Raw genomic sequence first — 17,251 nt, forward strand, 5'->3', positions numbered from 1 at the left:
GTAGCAAGCTACAATTTGGATTTCAGTTTTGCCCAGAGTTAGTTGCACTTGGATAACCACGGATGTATTATGCTGAGCAACTAGCCTGGAGGTGTGGATATCCTTAATGAATATGGACACACCTCCACCTTTGGTGTTTCGGTCCAGGTTACATGGCCGAAAAGTGTAGTATGAGTTATAGCCTGGTAGTGCAGGGGTGCTCTCTTGAGCCTTGAACCAGGTCTCAGTCACTGCACAGATATCGATGCTATCTATGCATTTTGAGATTAAGACTTCTAGCATTGAGTAGCATTACCCTCAGTTTTTGCTTGCTTGTTCCTGTTATGGTGGTGAATTTGTTATTTGAACCCTGCCTAAAAAAGCTATATTCGTACCTGCTCAATAGTTTTGTTCCTATGTCTACATTTTTGCTTTAGTTTGTGTTTATTTGCAATTCTGTATTTATTTTAATCAACAACATTACACTCTACTATTGATTTGGCGTATGAATTCTCAGCCCTTTTTGGTTGAGTACATACTATTAGTCATTGTACGATAGTATGACATTAATTACTTTGGTTTCTAAGTGTTCAATGGGATCTCATTTTGTCCATGAGAGTGGATTTGTAGAATAGGGTTGAAAGGATTTGATGTGAATCACACATACTTCCTCTTGAGATATATTGTTGGTCACGTTTATTATTATATTTAGTACAATATTCAGAAACGTTTATTGTCATTAAATAAGATTAGTATAATTCATCATCAATTTTAATATATATATGTATTTTTGTTCTGTATTGTCACCTCGATAATTTGTATATTTGATCCACATCAATTTTAGTCATTTGAGTGTTTACATGTTATTAATATTTGCATGTACACATATTTTTAGTAATTTTTATATTTATATAGAATATATTTTTTACACATTAATAACTCAGAATTAATTATATGATTTGTTTATTATCTTTTAAAGATTTTTTTCAGAACTATCATCCATAGTTATGAATATTATTGAGGTAACAGACTGGTTATTTAGCGTAATTTTGTTTTATAATAAGCCTGACTTTTTTACATTTCTGGTTGTTTGTGCACTTAATATGTATTATTAATAGATTATATTTTTATATTACATGATTTTCTGTACTCATGTTTTTTGAGTACGTGTATTTTGAGTGGTCCAACTCGCTAGCTAACAAGATGGAATATGGTACACAAGTTAAAGTTAGTATTTTTTTATATTTTATATTTTTTATACGTGTTTAATATCAGTTTTGATCTACTATTTGGATGTTTATTTTTACATACTTGGTTTTGAGTATTTATTTGTTCTTTTATATATGTTCTTAGGACATATGAGCATTTTAGCTTCCAAGCGTATTGCTGCACTGAATATATGCGAGACGTTTCAGCGCCTCGTGTTTGTATTTTATTAGTGATGTTTTTTTGGATTAACATCACTCGTATCAACTTAAAACAATATAATTATATAAACACAGATTAAGGCTTCTTATGCAGCACAGAGTTACACATTCCACTGTGCTCTTATAGCATTGTTCCTGTCTATGGAAAATGTTTATGTGCCAACAACAAGTGATTTATGTCCTATACATTATACTAGTTTTGACGGGCTACCATGGTAACCATTGGAAGGACACTGAAGGAATAGCTTCATTTACTCCTTTCCTGTCTTGGTTTTCCTTGGTTTTTGTGACGGTTAACCATTATTGGATTATTAAGACGACTGTCTCATTGAGATTGGAGTACGGCATAACAACAGAATGGTTATACTACAAGAATGTTCGTTGAACATAGTTTTTATTTTTGTTTTTAAGTGAACTTGTTGCATATTAGGGTCTGGAATGAGTTGGAGCATTAGGTTATACTACACATCATTTAATGAGACTACACTATTTGTTGATTGATTAATCAGATATGACCTAATTTGAATTAGGCTTTTTGAATTGAAGAGCGTTTTTATTGGTTGTTGCTTATTATTTAACCAAGGTTGCATTTGTTGTTAAATGAGATCTGAAGAAGCGTGCACAGAGCACGCGAAAGCGCTTATCTTTCCCTGTTTTATGTGCTGTTTTCAATAAAAGAAGATTTCCTCACTTCTCGTGGTGTGTCCCATGGTGTTTTACTTGGATACAGTTTGCTGCCTTTTGTTTTGCCTAAGGACACTTTGGAAAACGGTGATATTTTCACATTTCTTTGCACTATAGGGGCAGCAAGAGTCTTAGCTAGTATCCGGAATCCCAGGGGTGACAGGTGCAGGCCATCTGTGGCAAAGCATCGTGGTCTATCGATCATGTCATCCTAAGCAGACAGATACTGGATCCCCTTAGAATGACACCAGAAGTTTAGCCAATTGTTGAAGTCAATCATTTTGTCCTTGTACTGCGGTATCATTCTGGGCGATGGCAGAATGCTACTCAGGGCTAGGGTCATACCTGCCTGGGCTACAAGATCGGAGAGCTTTTCCATGTCTCTTTTTGTGTAGTCCAGGGAGGTACGGCTCAGGTCATTCACACCAACATGGACAATGACAGAGTCATATTTGTACTTGTTGTGGAGTGACCTGAGTGTGTGGGTTATGTGGCAGATCCTGGCACCCGACAGACAGCTGACAGTAACCTTCTCCTTGTCTAGTCTGGTGAGTGGGACATCAGTGTGCCTGACTATAGAGTCAACTATGATTAGTGTGTTGGGTACGTTGTTTTGCCTTATTGGCTGTGGTTTAGTGGCACACTGAGTCTGTGGGCTATGTGCCATTTGGGTTGTGTTGGGGGATGGAGCTTGCTTGCGTTTCTGCTTTGGAGGTCTCTTGCTTAGACAGATTATTATTGAGAGCCTCTGCGAATGTTTTTGTGTTACTGTGTGTGGATTTTGGTGGTGTAGATTTAGTGAGACTATGCGATGAGTGTGATGTGGTGCAAATGTTTACCTTCTCCTTATGACTGTCAAGTTCAGTCTTGGTTGGAGAGAGGTTTACCTCCAGTTTGGCTAGATAAGTGCATCTCTCACAGGTTGTAATGTTGGGTTGGTTGTAGGATGAGAGGGTTGTCTGTGTACATGAGGCAATTTCTACATTGCCTCAAGATGCCCAGATTCATCAGATAGACAGTAGAAAACACTGGGAGATGACCCTTGGACATGCCTGAATAAAAAACTATTTTCCTCTAGATAAGTGAGGAAAGTGAATGCAAGAGCTGCTTTTCTCTAAGCAAGTGAGAAAAGTAAGTACAAAAACTGTTTTCCTGTAGGTAATGAGGAAGATTGAGTGCTATAGTAATTAGTAACTTATTTAGTGCTTACAAGTTCTGAACAAGTGCTGAGCATGAACAAGAAAATTGAAGTGCTAAAACTAAGAATCTGTATCTGGACTAGACGAGTTAAAGGACAGAAACAAGTGCAAATGCAGGCTTTCAAATCATAAAGTTGAGAGAGATGAAAGATTGCCCAAACGGCCAATAATTACAATTTATGGGCCAGAACCACTCCTTATGTAGCAGACAGGTTACCTGGTGCTTACCACTCCCACTGATGAGCTAGAAGGCTTCCCTCCCACACAGAAAGGCTTGGGGGGGGCTCAGAAGCTTACACACAGTCCTGGATACAGCAAATCTGTATCTGGAACACTAGTTACAGGAAAGGTAGGAAACAGGCTTACAGTTTTTTCACACTCGCACTTATCTCTTCTAATACTTCACTGTGTTATATTTCTTAACTTTCTCCTACCTATCTTATACACCACTCTTCTATCTGTACAGTCTTAGTACAAGGCTTGTGAATTTAATGTTTGTGAATAATCAATAAAATATTTTTGTTATATTGACTATTATGCTATGTTTTCACTGAAACTGCATTATAAAATGTATTAAAAATATTGATTGCATTAAATATGATATCTTGGAGCTTTTCTCCCTGAGCCTGTGTTGAAAAAGGGTACCTGTGCCCAGTTAGGCTTTCCTGGTAAACAAATGTCATTAAATAAATACATTTGGTTCTTCTTTAAATATAGAGCACATCAGTCGAAGGTTTACAGCATTCATTGTTTACTTTTCTCCCCATAACCTGTTGTGTGTGCGTGTGTGTGTGTGTATATATATATATATATATATATATATATATATGTGTGTGTGTGTGTGTGTGTGTGTAAAAACAACCAAGCCAAAAGGGTAAAACGTCACAAAGACAGATCATTCTGTTTGTTTGTGTCTTTCGGCTTTTCCCTGTTAGGGGTTGCCACAGCGGAACTCCAGTCCGCTAATGATTGGCAGTAGAGTTTTACGTGTTGGCTTGCTGGGCCTAACGCACAACCTTCAACAAAGGAACGCCCGTTCATGCATGTCGTCACACAGAAGACGCTCTAACTGAGAATCGAACGGGCAACGTCTAACTGTGAGGCGACAACGCTACCGCAGCACCACCACCGCAGTGCTCCAAAGACAGATCATTCTGTAAGAACTGCAAAAAAAAACCCTGTCAAGCTAGAGTTTTCACTGTGTAATACCTTAAACCTCATGTAATGGAGGCCCATGGGATAGATGCAGATGACATCTTAAGGACATCGTGTTTTACCCACATGGCTTCTCAATGTCCAGGACTTTTTTTAATTTTTAAATCTTTATGGTTACATCAGGCCAATAAAGCCAAATCCCACTAGCTGGCTGCTAGTACTTCTGAATCCATTGTGGCTTAACATAGTCGAAAAGCCTTGCTGAAGCAAGTTAACAGGGTCCATAAGCAGAAACTTATAAAAGGTGTAGCCAGTGAGGTGACCCTACAGAATTTAGTTGTAAAGGACTTCCCACTCAAGGAAGGTATGTTTATTCATAGGGAGATGTCTGATACAATTACTACCACTTGCATTCTGTATACAACCACTACCACTTGCATTCTGTCAACTGCATAAAATCTCATATTCTCTAGGTAGATGGACAGCACGGCAATATTCCTTACTAAGGGAAATGTATGCCATCAGTTGTATAGCATATACAGGTTTTTTTACGGACTGTGGACATTCAGTAGCTGTATATCTCGTGCTTTGTTTAATGAGTAAAATGTCACTTAAAGTCTCTAGTGTTTTGTTTAATGAGTAAAATGTCACTTAAAGTGTGCAGTTACTTATGCCAATGTCTTTTTGATATGCTATGCTCTCACCAGTTAACATCCAGTGTGTAATATGGGTTGTGCAATTTCAAGATTGCAGCCATGAAAAGAATAAGACAAAACATAAATGGAGCTACACCAAAAAGTTGCCACTTCCACTTCAGTCAGAACATGTGGAGGATGGTGAATAATTTAGGATTGGCACCATTGTATGAGAAATGTGCCAAATTTCAATGGTCAGTCAAGAAATTGTAGTAGCCCTTTCATTTTTGAATGAGTCTGATGTCAAAAGTGTATTTCTAGAATGGAAATATGCATTTCCAAGTGAAAGTAAAGAACAGCTTTGAGGATCGGCATATTTTTGGAAAGCAAAATAAGTTTTTCATCTAGAAGTGCTGTGTCTGCAGATTTTCCACCACTCTTTCCATTTACATTTTGGAAAGTGCCCTTAAACAGATTGATGCTGCCCAGGGCACAGAACAGAGTAGAAGCCTGGCATCTACATATCAGGTGCCTTCTGAGTTTTAGGACAGCTGATTTTGACCTCTGTTGTACAAGTTATCGTGAGAGCAGAAAAGGGTGGAGGAATGTACAGCTTGGAAGTATGCCAGCTATCCAGCATCAGCCAAGAAATAATATTTGCACCAAAGGACCACACAATTTTGAGAACATTTTAGAACATCCGAAGGATTACAGCATCTCTGACTTTCTAAAGACAAGAACTCTAGTAATGCACATGTAACATGAGCATACCATAACAATATACAAGTGTTTGCTTTGAATGTGCACAGGTTTCTCATGCATTCATTTTCTTTTTGGTATGGTATTTTGTAATGCACTATACCGCGGTGGTACAGCGGTAGCGTTGTCGCCTCACAGCAAGAGGTTCTCCCGTTCGATTTTCGGCTGGAAAGCCTTCTGTGTGGAGTCTGCATGTCCTCCCTGGGGTCGAGTGGCGTTCGAATGACATGCATAGGGCGTGCCTTCGTTGAAGGCTGGGCATCGAGCTGGCACCTCGGCACCGTAATAATCTACTGCCAATCATTAGCAGACCGGAGTTCCGCTGTGGCGACCCCTAACCGGGAAAAGCCGAAAGAAGAAGAACAACAACAGCTATGAGTTTTTGGGCTTATGTTTTTTTGGTTATGGATATCATTTTGCTGTTAACGTTAAAATATTTTTGTTATAGCATTTTTTTTTTTAATTCGATTTTGTACATTTAATGACTAGTCTGTGAAGTATGTTTTTTTTTTTTCTTTTTGAATTGATGTACTATATAGTAGCCTGAGTTGCAGTTGACATCTGGCGTGCAGTTCTTACATTCAAGATTATTTTCTGGGGGAGTTTCACTTCTGTTTACTCACACCCACATTTCTGAGGATGCCTAAGTGCTTCCTCCAACACATTTTTGATCTTCTCATATTCCCTATTATGGGCTTCTGGGCTATTATTGCTCGATGATTTGAATATATGATTTTACAGACTTAATATTATCACATTCGACAATCTGGTAATTCAGTTTTATCATATAGATCCATATATAAACACATTCAGAAATACACAGAAATATTTGTGTGTGTATGTTTGGCATTTATTAAACTTCATTTGGTAATGTATGTGTTATAACTTGGACTTAAAGTTTAAAATGATTAGTGGGGGTCATACGAGTATCTAGGGTGTTTTAAAGTCAGTAGCATGCAACAGCATAACATCACGCTTTTGTAAAGACTGAGTAAAATGATGAAAAGATAATTTATTAAACACAGTAGGATTTCAGTGCCCTGTAAGTCACCACACACACTCTGATGTTAAAGTAGTACCCCAAAGGGCAAATATTACGAAATCTGGGAGTATTTATACTAAGAAATAGATTACTGGAAAGAGATTGGAAGAAGCAGAGGAAGCCACAAGTTTATATGGATGTCCAAAAGAGAGGAATAGTGAAGATCATGGAACTAGGAAGGGTAGTAAGATGGGGTCCACGAGGACTCTGGGATTATGGCCATCAAGAATGCACAGTCAGCACCAAAAGTAAGATAGTCAAAACATCATGAATATGAAAAAGAAGGGAGAAGAAAATGAAAGCAAACATCCAAAGGAAGAAAATGGTGGAGAAATGGGCAACAGTTGTAGATGCAGTGACCTTTGAGTTACTTCATAATAAATGTTGTCCCCAGTGAGAACTAGGCTGTATGAAGTGCAAATTAAGCATTAATAAATTAGGCGAGTATGTTGCTACAGAGGCCTTCCTTCACATAGCAACATGTAAAATAGCGTTCTGCAAAATAACTCCAGCTTTTGGGAATTCAGCACTGCAAAAGATAAGAAAAATAGACAAACCATTTATTTTTAGGAGAGTACATCATAGATGAAAGTTAGTAAGACTATTTCTGAATCCTGGAGAAGCTATGCAAAGCTACATAACATATAACTGACATTCCCAATAACAGTATTTAGTAGCTGTAATCATATCAAATAGGAGCAGTTTGCAGATGTCCTTCAAGGATGCATCTGCAGTCATCACATATGGGTTGTCCTGCCTCAGGCAGCCCTTCTGTCGGCCGGATTCCAAAGTCTGGGTCCGGCGTCGGCCGACGTCGCCCCTTCCCCGTCAGAGCGCCTGGGGTATAAAAGTGTCAGCCAACGCCATCTTCCTCAGTCTTTCTTGCCGCGTGGGGCAAGAAGCAGAAGCAGTTCGCAAGCGCCGGTCGGCCAGCTCCTGTATTTCAGCTACCGAAGACTTCAAAAGCTAATTACCCCGTTGGGGACTCTTTCTTGCCTCAGCCGATGTCAGATAAAGTTAATAATTGTTTAACTTGTGGGAAACAAATACCTCATAAGGATTTCCACTCTTACTGCCTCCCCTGCCTAGGCCCAGACCACAACGTCTCGGCCTGTTCAGCCTGTGCTTCCTTCAACCGACGCACTCTTAGACGTCGGGCGGAGTTCGCAGAGGAATTTTTTGGGGCTACTTTTTCATACAAAATGCCGTCGGAGACTCCGACTTCACATTTAGTAAAGAAACGGAAGGACAAGGACCGACACGCGGGCTGCGGTTTCCGCTGAAACCACGGCCAGGCCTACCGCGAGTGTCTCGGTCTCGGCTGAAACCGAGTCCTTGGTACTTCCGACACCCAAAACCGCTCAACTGACAACCTTGGCCCCCGGAGGCCCCTGCTGAGTCGGTTATTGAATTTCCTTCAGAAACTGGTGTTTTGGAAACTTCCGACACCATTCCTCTAGACAAAACTACTCCAGCACGTGGTGCAGCTAGGCCTCCTGCATCCATGTCCATAAAGGCATTCACCAGGGCTAAAGTTGCTAAACTTACAAAAGCTATGCCTCCCAGGGTTATTCCTCAGGGACCCTCTACAAGTTCACAGATTCTTACTTTAGCAGAGGACCTTATTTCCTTGATTAGGGGCTCTCAACCTCCTCTAGACAAAAGGCCCAGGGTTGAGCCCTCTGATCCCCACTCCTCAGAGGAGGCCTCTGATGGCTCTGCTCTCTCTGACTACCAGGAGGAGGCTTTTTCGGCCTACGAGGATTCTGATGCAGAGGAATCCATCCCCTCGGCCTCCCCTCCTGAAGAGCTATCCTTCGGTGAGACCCTTCACACTATGAGAGAGCATTTCAAATGGCAGGGCCAGGAATTTTCTGATTCCAGGAAAAGATTAAGAACTTTTCTGCATTTACCTCAGCATAGACCTTTGGCTATTCCTCCTGTTTTGAATGTCATTGATGGTGTGTACTCTGAGTCTAGCATAACCCCTGACACTCTTCCCCCGGCCCCTGTCAAACCCGATAGGTACTACAGGGTCCCGGACTCGCATCATTTTCTTTACATGGCCCACTCTGCTGATCCAGAAACTATTTCCCAGGGCCCTATAGGAGTTGCGGCTGCCACCTCTAAAAATCCACTCCCTTCTGAAAGGGAGTCCAGGGCTTTAGAGAGATGGGGTAAAAAAGTGTATACTTCTGCTACTCTTTCTATGAGGGGCATTAAATTGTCAATTTCATATGATACAGTACCAAGGGTATTTGTTAGATGAATTGCATAAGAAACTGTCTTCACCTGAACCCCTAGATCGCAAATCACTACAGGATCTGGTACATAACTCCCAGCAGGTTAGTAACCATTTCTTACAATGTGGTTATGATGCATTGGAAGCTTCATGTAGGTCAGCTATGACAGGTGCAGTCATACGTAGGCATGCTTGGCTGAAGGAACAATCTCTGCCAGACCATGTTAAAGCTAAGCTTCTGGATGCTCCCCTGGAAAAGCAAAAGTTATTTGGCTCCACTGCTCAGGAGATCTTAAAGAAGGTTGTGGAAAAGGCAAAATCTGTACAAACAGTTAAAGATTTTCTACAAGTCCAACCACCAAGATTCAGCAGAAATTGGCCTGCCAAGAATTGGTCCTTTCCGGACACAGAAAGATTTCAGAGAGGCAAGAACAGGCGTGCCAGAGGTAGAGGGCAAGCTAGAGGCTCCTACAGAGGGCGCCAATGGCAGCCTCCCAACCAGAGAGGTAGTGCAGGACCTACAACTGCTGCACAAGGACAGACTCAATGACTTTGCTTTGACTCCGCCAACCAGGGCTCAATTAGAAGCACCTTTGGGCGGAAAGCTTTCTTTATTCTCAGACAATTGGCACACTATTACAAGAGACAAATGGACACTGCAAATAATAGACAGAGGATACAGGTTCCATTTTCACACATTGCCAAAAAGAAAAGGCATGCCAGACCTGCCACCAAATCAAAGGGCAGAGGCTTTGAAACAAATCTCCAACTTAATGCAAATGAAAGCTGTAGAAAAGGTTTCTGTTTCAGAACAAGGCCAAGGATTTTATTCCAGACTTTTCCTTGTTCCAAGAAAAGAAAATCAATGGAGGCCTATTTTCGACTTGTCCGCACTGGATACTTATCTCATTGTGCCAAAATTCAAAATGCTGACTCTACAGCAACTCCTTCCCATGCTGGGCAAGGGGTCTTGGCTGGTGACTCTAGGCCTCAAGGAGGCATACCTGCATGTCCCTATCAGACAAAGTTGCAGAAGACACCTCAGATTTCTTGCAGGTTCAGAGCATTATCAATTCTCAGCATTGCCCTTTGGCTTATCTACTCTTCCCAGAATATTCACGAAATGCCTGGCATCAGTAATTGCTCACTGCAGACTTCAGGGGATTCAAATATACCCATATCTGGACGACTGCCTTATACAAGTGGACAGCCAACAAACTTTGGTAAAGGACTTGAATTATGCCATCCACCTACTGCAGGCATTGGGATATACAGTCAACTTTCACAAATCAAGACTTGTTCCATCCCAAAGAATAACTTTTCTGGGTGCGGATTTAGACACAACCACCCAAATGGCTTTTCTCACAGAAGAAAAACAAAGACAACTACTGGATTACTTCAAGAATCTGACAAGACAAACTCAGCTGACTGCAAGGAAAATCCTGCAGGCCCTGGGTTACATGGCATCTTGCATTCTTCTCATTCCCCAAGCAAGGCTGCATATGAGGAAACTACAATGGTACCTAAGGAGTTTATGGACTCAGCACAGCCACAGCTTAGAAACTTTGATCCCACTCATTCCATGTCTCCAAAAGGAATTTCTGTGGTGGGCTCAAGCAAGCCAATCAAACAGGGTCTGCCCTTCAGCAAGCCAATAGCCAGCCAAACTATTACAACGGACGCTTCAGACCACGGTTGGGGAGCACACATGGAGGGCAGATGTATTCAAGGACTATGGTCACAAAAGGAGCTACGCATGCACATAAACCAAAAGGAAATGCTGGCAGTGATACATGCAATCGAGGCCTTCAAACTCTTTCTGCATCAAGGCCATCTGCTAATAAGGACAGACAACACCACAGTTATGTGGTACATAAACAAGCAAGGAGGCACCCATTCCTACCCTCTTTGCAGACTGGCAATGAATCTATGGGAACTTTCCTTGAAACTCAATATAGACCTGCAATCCCAGTTTGTGCCAGGAAAAGACAATATACTGGTGGACAGCTTAAGCAGAAATATCATGGATGCACACGAATGGATGTTGCACCCAGACATCTTCCTACAGATAACACAATCATGTGGAAGGCCAGACATGGATCTTTTTGCCTCCCCCCACAATCATCAGCTGAAGAAATTCTGCTCAAGGACATACCACCCACAAGCATGGAAAGTGGACGCCCTATCTTTCAGCTGGAGAACCCTAACAGTTTATGCATTTCCACCTCTTCCATTAATGACCAAGGTCTTACTGAAGATCAGGACAGAGCAGCCAAAAGTGATTCTGATAGCTCCAGACTGGCCAAGACAGCACTGGTACCCACTGTTAAAGAGCATGTCACACACGGAACCATGGCCTCTTCCTCAATGGCCACTTCTCCTGACACAGCACAATTACAAAACTCTGCATTCCAACCTGAAAACCTTGCGACTAACAGCCTGGAAAATACCTTGACTCCTCCTCAGGATAAGCTATCCAAGAGAGTGAAGGATATCATCATGGAAGCTCGCAGGCCTTCCACAAGAAAGGCATATTCAGCAAAATGGAAAAGATTTCACATTTGGAACACCACAAAGGGCCTAGATGCGACAGTGATGAACATGCCACATATCCTGGAATACCTGGCAGAAATGCTCCACAATGGCCTGTCTTACTCTTCCATTAAAATTCATGCTTCAGCAATTTCAGCAGAGTACAATACTGATCCACTTGTTTTTTCTCATCCTCTCCTAAGACAGTTTCTAAGAGGAATTAAAAACATCAATCCTCCAAGGAAACCTCCACTGCCTACTTGGGACCTTAACTTCGTGTTGGAAAAACTAACTCTGCCTCCCTTTGAACCAACAGCATCTGCAGAACTACAGTTCCTGTCTTGGAAGGCCGCCTTCCTTCTGGCCATAACCTCAGCAAGAAGAGTATCTGAGTTCAGGCCCTCATGGCAGTACAGCCATTTCTTATTTTTCATCAGGACAGAGTGTCATTGAGAACCAATCCCTCATTTATGCCAAAGGTGGTATCCAGGGTCTCATTAAACCAAGCTATTCACCTGCCTACCTTCTTTCCAAATCCACAAAACAAAGGGGAGAAACTTCTGCACACTCTGGACATACACAGACAGTTGCGCTACTACTTGGACAGAACGAAAAGCTACAGAAAAACTGACCAGCTGTTGGTAGCATATGCTGCTGGTGCACAAGGAAAAGCAATTTCCAAACAGACAATTTCAAAATGGATAGGGAATTGCATTCGTTTCTGTTATTCCTTCCATGGAAAAGCTGTGCCAGCTAACATTAGACCTCATTCCACCAGAGCCAGAGCCACCTCCACAGCCTTCTTAAGGGGGGTGGCTACCAAGGACATTTTAGAAGCTGCTACATGGAGCTCCATGCATACATTTTCCAAGCATTACAATTTACCTTTATATTCCAGATCCAGAGCAGGCTTTGCTACGGCAGTCCTGCAGGGCATTTTAGCTACACCATCCTTTACATAGATCCTCCACCCCCAGATTGGCTATGGTATTCTACCCATATGTGATGACTGCAGATGCATCCTTGAAGGACATAGTACAGTTTTGTACCTACCATAAATGTAGATGTCTGATAGGTATGCATCTGCAGTCAGGTTTACCCTCCCTCCTTCCCCTCTTTGGGATTTATTGGGTACTTTTCCCTCTCATAGCTAGCTGGGGTTATCTATTATGGTGTATTTGTTGTGTGTGTATATATATATATATATATATATATATATATATATATATATATATATATATTTCGATGCATGTTTGGAATTATTGCATTTAACCAAATTTAGCCTTCCTTTGAGGGCACCTGGCATCTGGGGCAAGAAACACTGAGGAAGATGGCGTCGGCTGACGCTTTTATACCCCAGGCGCTCTGACGTCGGTGAAGGGGCGACGTCAGCCAACGCCGGACCCAGACTTTGGAATCCGGCCGACCGAAGGGCTGCCTGATGCAGGACAACCCATATGTGATGACTGCAGATGCATACCTATCGGACATCTACATTTATGGTAGGTACAAAACTGTACTTTTTAGCTGTGACACAGTGGAAATGTACAATGTTCTAGCTTCTTGTAGTAAAATTAACTATACAAGCAATAAAATTGAATGCTTCACAACATAATTCTTAAGTTTTCAAGCAATCTACATGTTTCTGATGAGTCATTTCATGCTTATAGATGACTTGTGGATCAAATAAATTTGATTTTGTATGGTTACTGGTATAAATGAAAGATGTAAATGTCGTAATTTTTAATTTTTCTTTACCTGTGTTGATATACCATTATGTATCTGTGTAAGGCATGACTTGTTAATGAATGGAGAATGTGTTATGTATGCCATTATATATCTTTATTGAAATGTCTGTTATACCTTATTCATAGATGGGGTAGTTGTTATTTAAAGCTCCATAATTGTCTCCCGACCTATGTAGGGTTGCCAAAATTTTTCAAACAAATTTGTGAACTGTCTCGGCACAAAGAATTTTTGGCAATGATTGAGGTCATGGCTGAAAAGAGCCCTTGGACCACTTTACTTGCCTTGTTAACAAATTAAAAAAAATGTTAAGAGAAACAGTTGACCCAGATCAAGCTATCCAATTTTATAAGAGCAGCAGCATCTTCCTTCCATGTACTACTTTGTGTACTTACTGTATCTGTTCTGTCTCAAAGCAGAGCTATAAGCATCCTGCTAATGTGAGCTTAGAAGTGCTTTCCATGAGTTATGAGCAAAAGTATTAATGCCTAGTGATGAACATCAAGGGTCATGTGGTACTGAATATGTAAGCAACTGTTAGAAGAATTGAAATTATGTTATTAGGTCCCGATATAGAACTTTGTTGAATAAACCTTGGCTTGGCTTTTGCTGGAAGTGATATTGTGTTTGATGAATAAGCTGGGGCAGACGTAACTAGCAAGTGTATTATGGGATTAAAGTGATGTACTAACCAGTTTTTCTGGTATTAGGATATGTAGGTGGCTTGTGGTGCTGTTGAGGAAGGCAGCACAGTCTGGCTATCGACGATTTGGTTTGATGGTGAGCCTGCAGTGTGTCTTTGGGAATGATGCTAAGGAGACAAAAGGTGGTTAGTTTAGATCTAGCAGAGGCTAGTACATTGGTGTTTTCAAAACACATGCAAGTGCCTTGGATAGGGATATATAAATAATGACCAGTTCTAAATACTTTCCCCACTTGGGGCACCACTGGCACCACCTCAGAATAACTTCTGAGTTGATGTATTGATGCCTGTGCATAGATGGAAGGGAATCCCCTTTTCCCCTGGGGGAGAGGCAGAACATTGCATGATAGTGTAATCTGATCAGGTAGGGTATACCTGTAGTAAATGGAACTCACTAGGAGGAGGCCGTAGTCTTGAAGAGAGAGTTATTGTGCTGACATCTGAAGCCATTTAACTTGGTAGTATTTAAAATAATCTGCTTTTAAAATTTCTTAAGTTTTTTTTTAACTAATTCATTGAGTGAAATATAATGCCATTTTTTGTAACACATTTTGTGTACTCTATGGTTGTTGAAAATGACATATTTTTTAATGTTGTTTTATTTCAGATTGTGATCTTTGAAGAGCACAAAGCTGGGAAAACGGTTCATTTTCAGCGTCATCCTGTTTTGGGTGATATCACTTATGATACTTAAAAATTCCAGTGACCACAGAGCTCTTTCTATGCAACTTAAATATCTGCGATTATCCCTCACTGTAAACAACGTCCTCAGTTTACTTTTTGCAGTTTTGGGGGGATATTAAGAACCATAAGATATTCATGTTGTAATGACACAGGCTTCCCTCATTCATTTATAAAATGTAAAATTTTCACTTTATTCTGTTGCACTCCTACTCATCTACTTGTCTAAAATGAATTTGTCATTTTTATGAAACGTTTTACTGACTAGAGCTCTAATTAGTTACAATTTTTTCAGGAATAAGAAAAAGATGTTTATTAGTAATGTACATTGTGTTAACAATAAGGCACAACAGACTGAGCATTATTTTGGATTAATGCCACGTGTCAGCAGGCGAGCCATGAGATAGCACTGAACATTTATTTAAAAGTATGCCTGTAGTGCCACATTTAAACTGCTCCATAGTGCCTTACTGTAGTAACAGATACAGACTTTTTATCATGAAAAACTGAGGATATCAGGCCTACTCTGCTGTTTTGAAATAACTAATATAATCACAGTTTATTAAGCTGGGTGTTGGTTTAACTTCCCCACTTTAAAATCTGCAGTTTCTAGATAACTTTTATTACTTAACCTTATGATTGATTTGTAATTTCTGAGTTGCATAAACATGGGTTTTCTTTCCCAGTGATGTATAGCTGTGTCAGTCTGAAGGAGGTATGGAAAATGTAAAGTGCCCAATCAGGAGTAACAAAATACCACAAGGATTGTAAGGGCTGTATTGGTTTCAGCTTGTGCATGGGGAAAGGGAGGCACATTCATGAAAGCATGAAAAAGACACTGTCTTTGGGTATCAGTTGATTGTTTCATTTTAATGGTTGATAATCAAGTGCTAATATTTAGTTGTTTAATATTACTGTGTTTTTATAATTATACATGGAAACAATGTAATTTTACTCCATCAACATGAAAGTGTATAGTAATGCACATTCCTGAAAGTGTGTTCTGCCGAACTGCATGCATTTTATTATTTTTCATTTGTAATGAAAAAGCTGATGTGAGTACTATTTAAATTCCCCCTCCCCACATTGCTTCACATTAAGCCACTTAGTTCTGCTGTTTAAGTTATTAAAAAAACACCCACAGAATTTTACTGTTGACATAATTTTAATGCTGTCAGAAAGTGCCAGCTAGTTTCCCATGAAAATGCTTTTGCCATTTGCGAGTATTGATCATTGGTATGTACTCTGTGTTAGGTATTTGGCAAGATACGTATTCCTGAATGTGTTTGAAAGCTTTTACAAGACTTTGGGGGGAGAAAAATAAAGTTAAAAAAGAAATATGCATTTATATCATGGCATAATGATGCTGAGTTCTCTGTAACAGTGAGTCAACTTATTGCCGAATTCTGCCAATGGTAGAGTTACAAATCTTTCAGTAATGGACAGTAACTTCATTGAATGTGATCTATAGAGCATTTTGTTACTCCCTCCTCTCTGGAACATTTCCACAAGATCAATCTGCCGGTAACTTCGAATGACTTCTTTGTGTTGCACCTAGAAAATGCTGGAAGTTTTTTTTTTTTCCCAACTCTGCCATGTAAATGGACCATGCCAGTAAGAAAGGACAATTGCAGAATATTGCCATACATCATTGATAATGAAATTAAGAAATATATTCAAGGATGACTACTTTGGAATGTTGGTCTGTAATGTAGTTGACAGTACCAGGCACATAGCAGCTAATGTGAAAAATTCAGATGCTTTTCTCATTAAATCTTCTGAACATGTAATGTATTCTTTACTGTGGTTTTGCCATATGTAGAGTGCTGTGTTCAAGTCTTTAGTCCAACCCTATGAGTGAGACTGGTTTAAAGAAAGGCATAGTTCATTTGTAAAATTGGGTCCCTTGAATTTAGTGTTCCTACCAGATTATAAAAAATAAATGTTATAGAAATCTACATATGTATTAAGATACTCTGATATACAGAATTCTGTTTTCTACTAGACTGGAAGGAAATGGATTTAGGGAGCCACAGTCTAAAGCAGGAAGTAATATTTTCAGAAAAGAATCAAATTTTTCTCATCTGAAAACATGAGATGTTTGAAGAGGTGTTTGCCTGAAAACTTCATTAGGTAGGTAATTGTGAGCCATTTGAAAAGTAGCCAGGACATGCATGATAGGTTTATCTACAGAAGGAGGTCATGTAATCCCACCTGACAGTATGCTTTCGGCTGATGGGAGTTAGTAAATCACCAGATGCTCTGTGTCACTTTATTTAATTTGAACAGACCAATGGTGGCTGGTGCAAGCATTGCGAGAGTCAGCCTAACAGTACTACATCAGCATGCATCCTGATTTATCTGTCTTCATGGCAACAGTGTTAGATACAAATTCCTGTGCAAGTGTACCAGAGTCTCATGTACAAGTTTGTGCACAGTAGTTTTTACCCTTATTGTTTTTTTTCTT

At 40.1% G+C, this 17,251-nt stretch overlaps 1 protein-coding gene across 4 annotated transcripts in view; it reads left to right on the plus strand.

Annotated features, from left to right (window-relative positions):
- GLB1L2 (galactosidase beta 1 like 2) overlaps window positions 1-16,574 on the plus strand; it is a 2,046,079-nt gene extending 2,029,505 nt beyond the window's left edge. For all 4 annotated transcript variants that reach the window (XM_044081172.1, XM_044081170.1, XM_044081169.1 and 1 more), the window contains exon 19: window positions 14,711-16,574. In XM_044081172.1, the coding sequence (XP_043937107.1) occupies window positions 14,711-14,797 (87 nt within the window). In that variant the 3' untranslated portion in view covers window positions 14,798-16,574. The remainder of the gene's footprint in view (window positions 1-14,710) is intronic.
- The last annotated feature ends 677 nt before the right edge of the window (window positions 16,575-17,251 follow it).

The sequence above is a fragment of the Protopterus annectens genome, chromosome 8.part0 (assembly GCF_019279795.1).
Source record: "Protopterus annectens isolate FY-2018-M chromosome 8.part0, PAN1.0, whole genome shotgun sequence".
Classification (NCBI taxonomy): Eukaryota; Metazoa; Chordata; order Ceratodontiformes; family Protopteridae; genus Protopterus; species Protopterus annectens.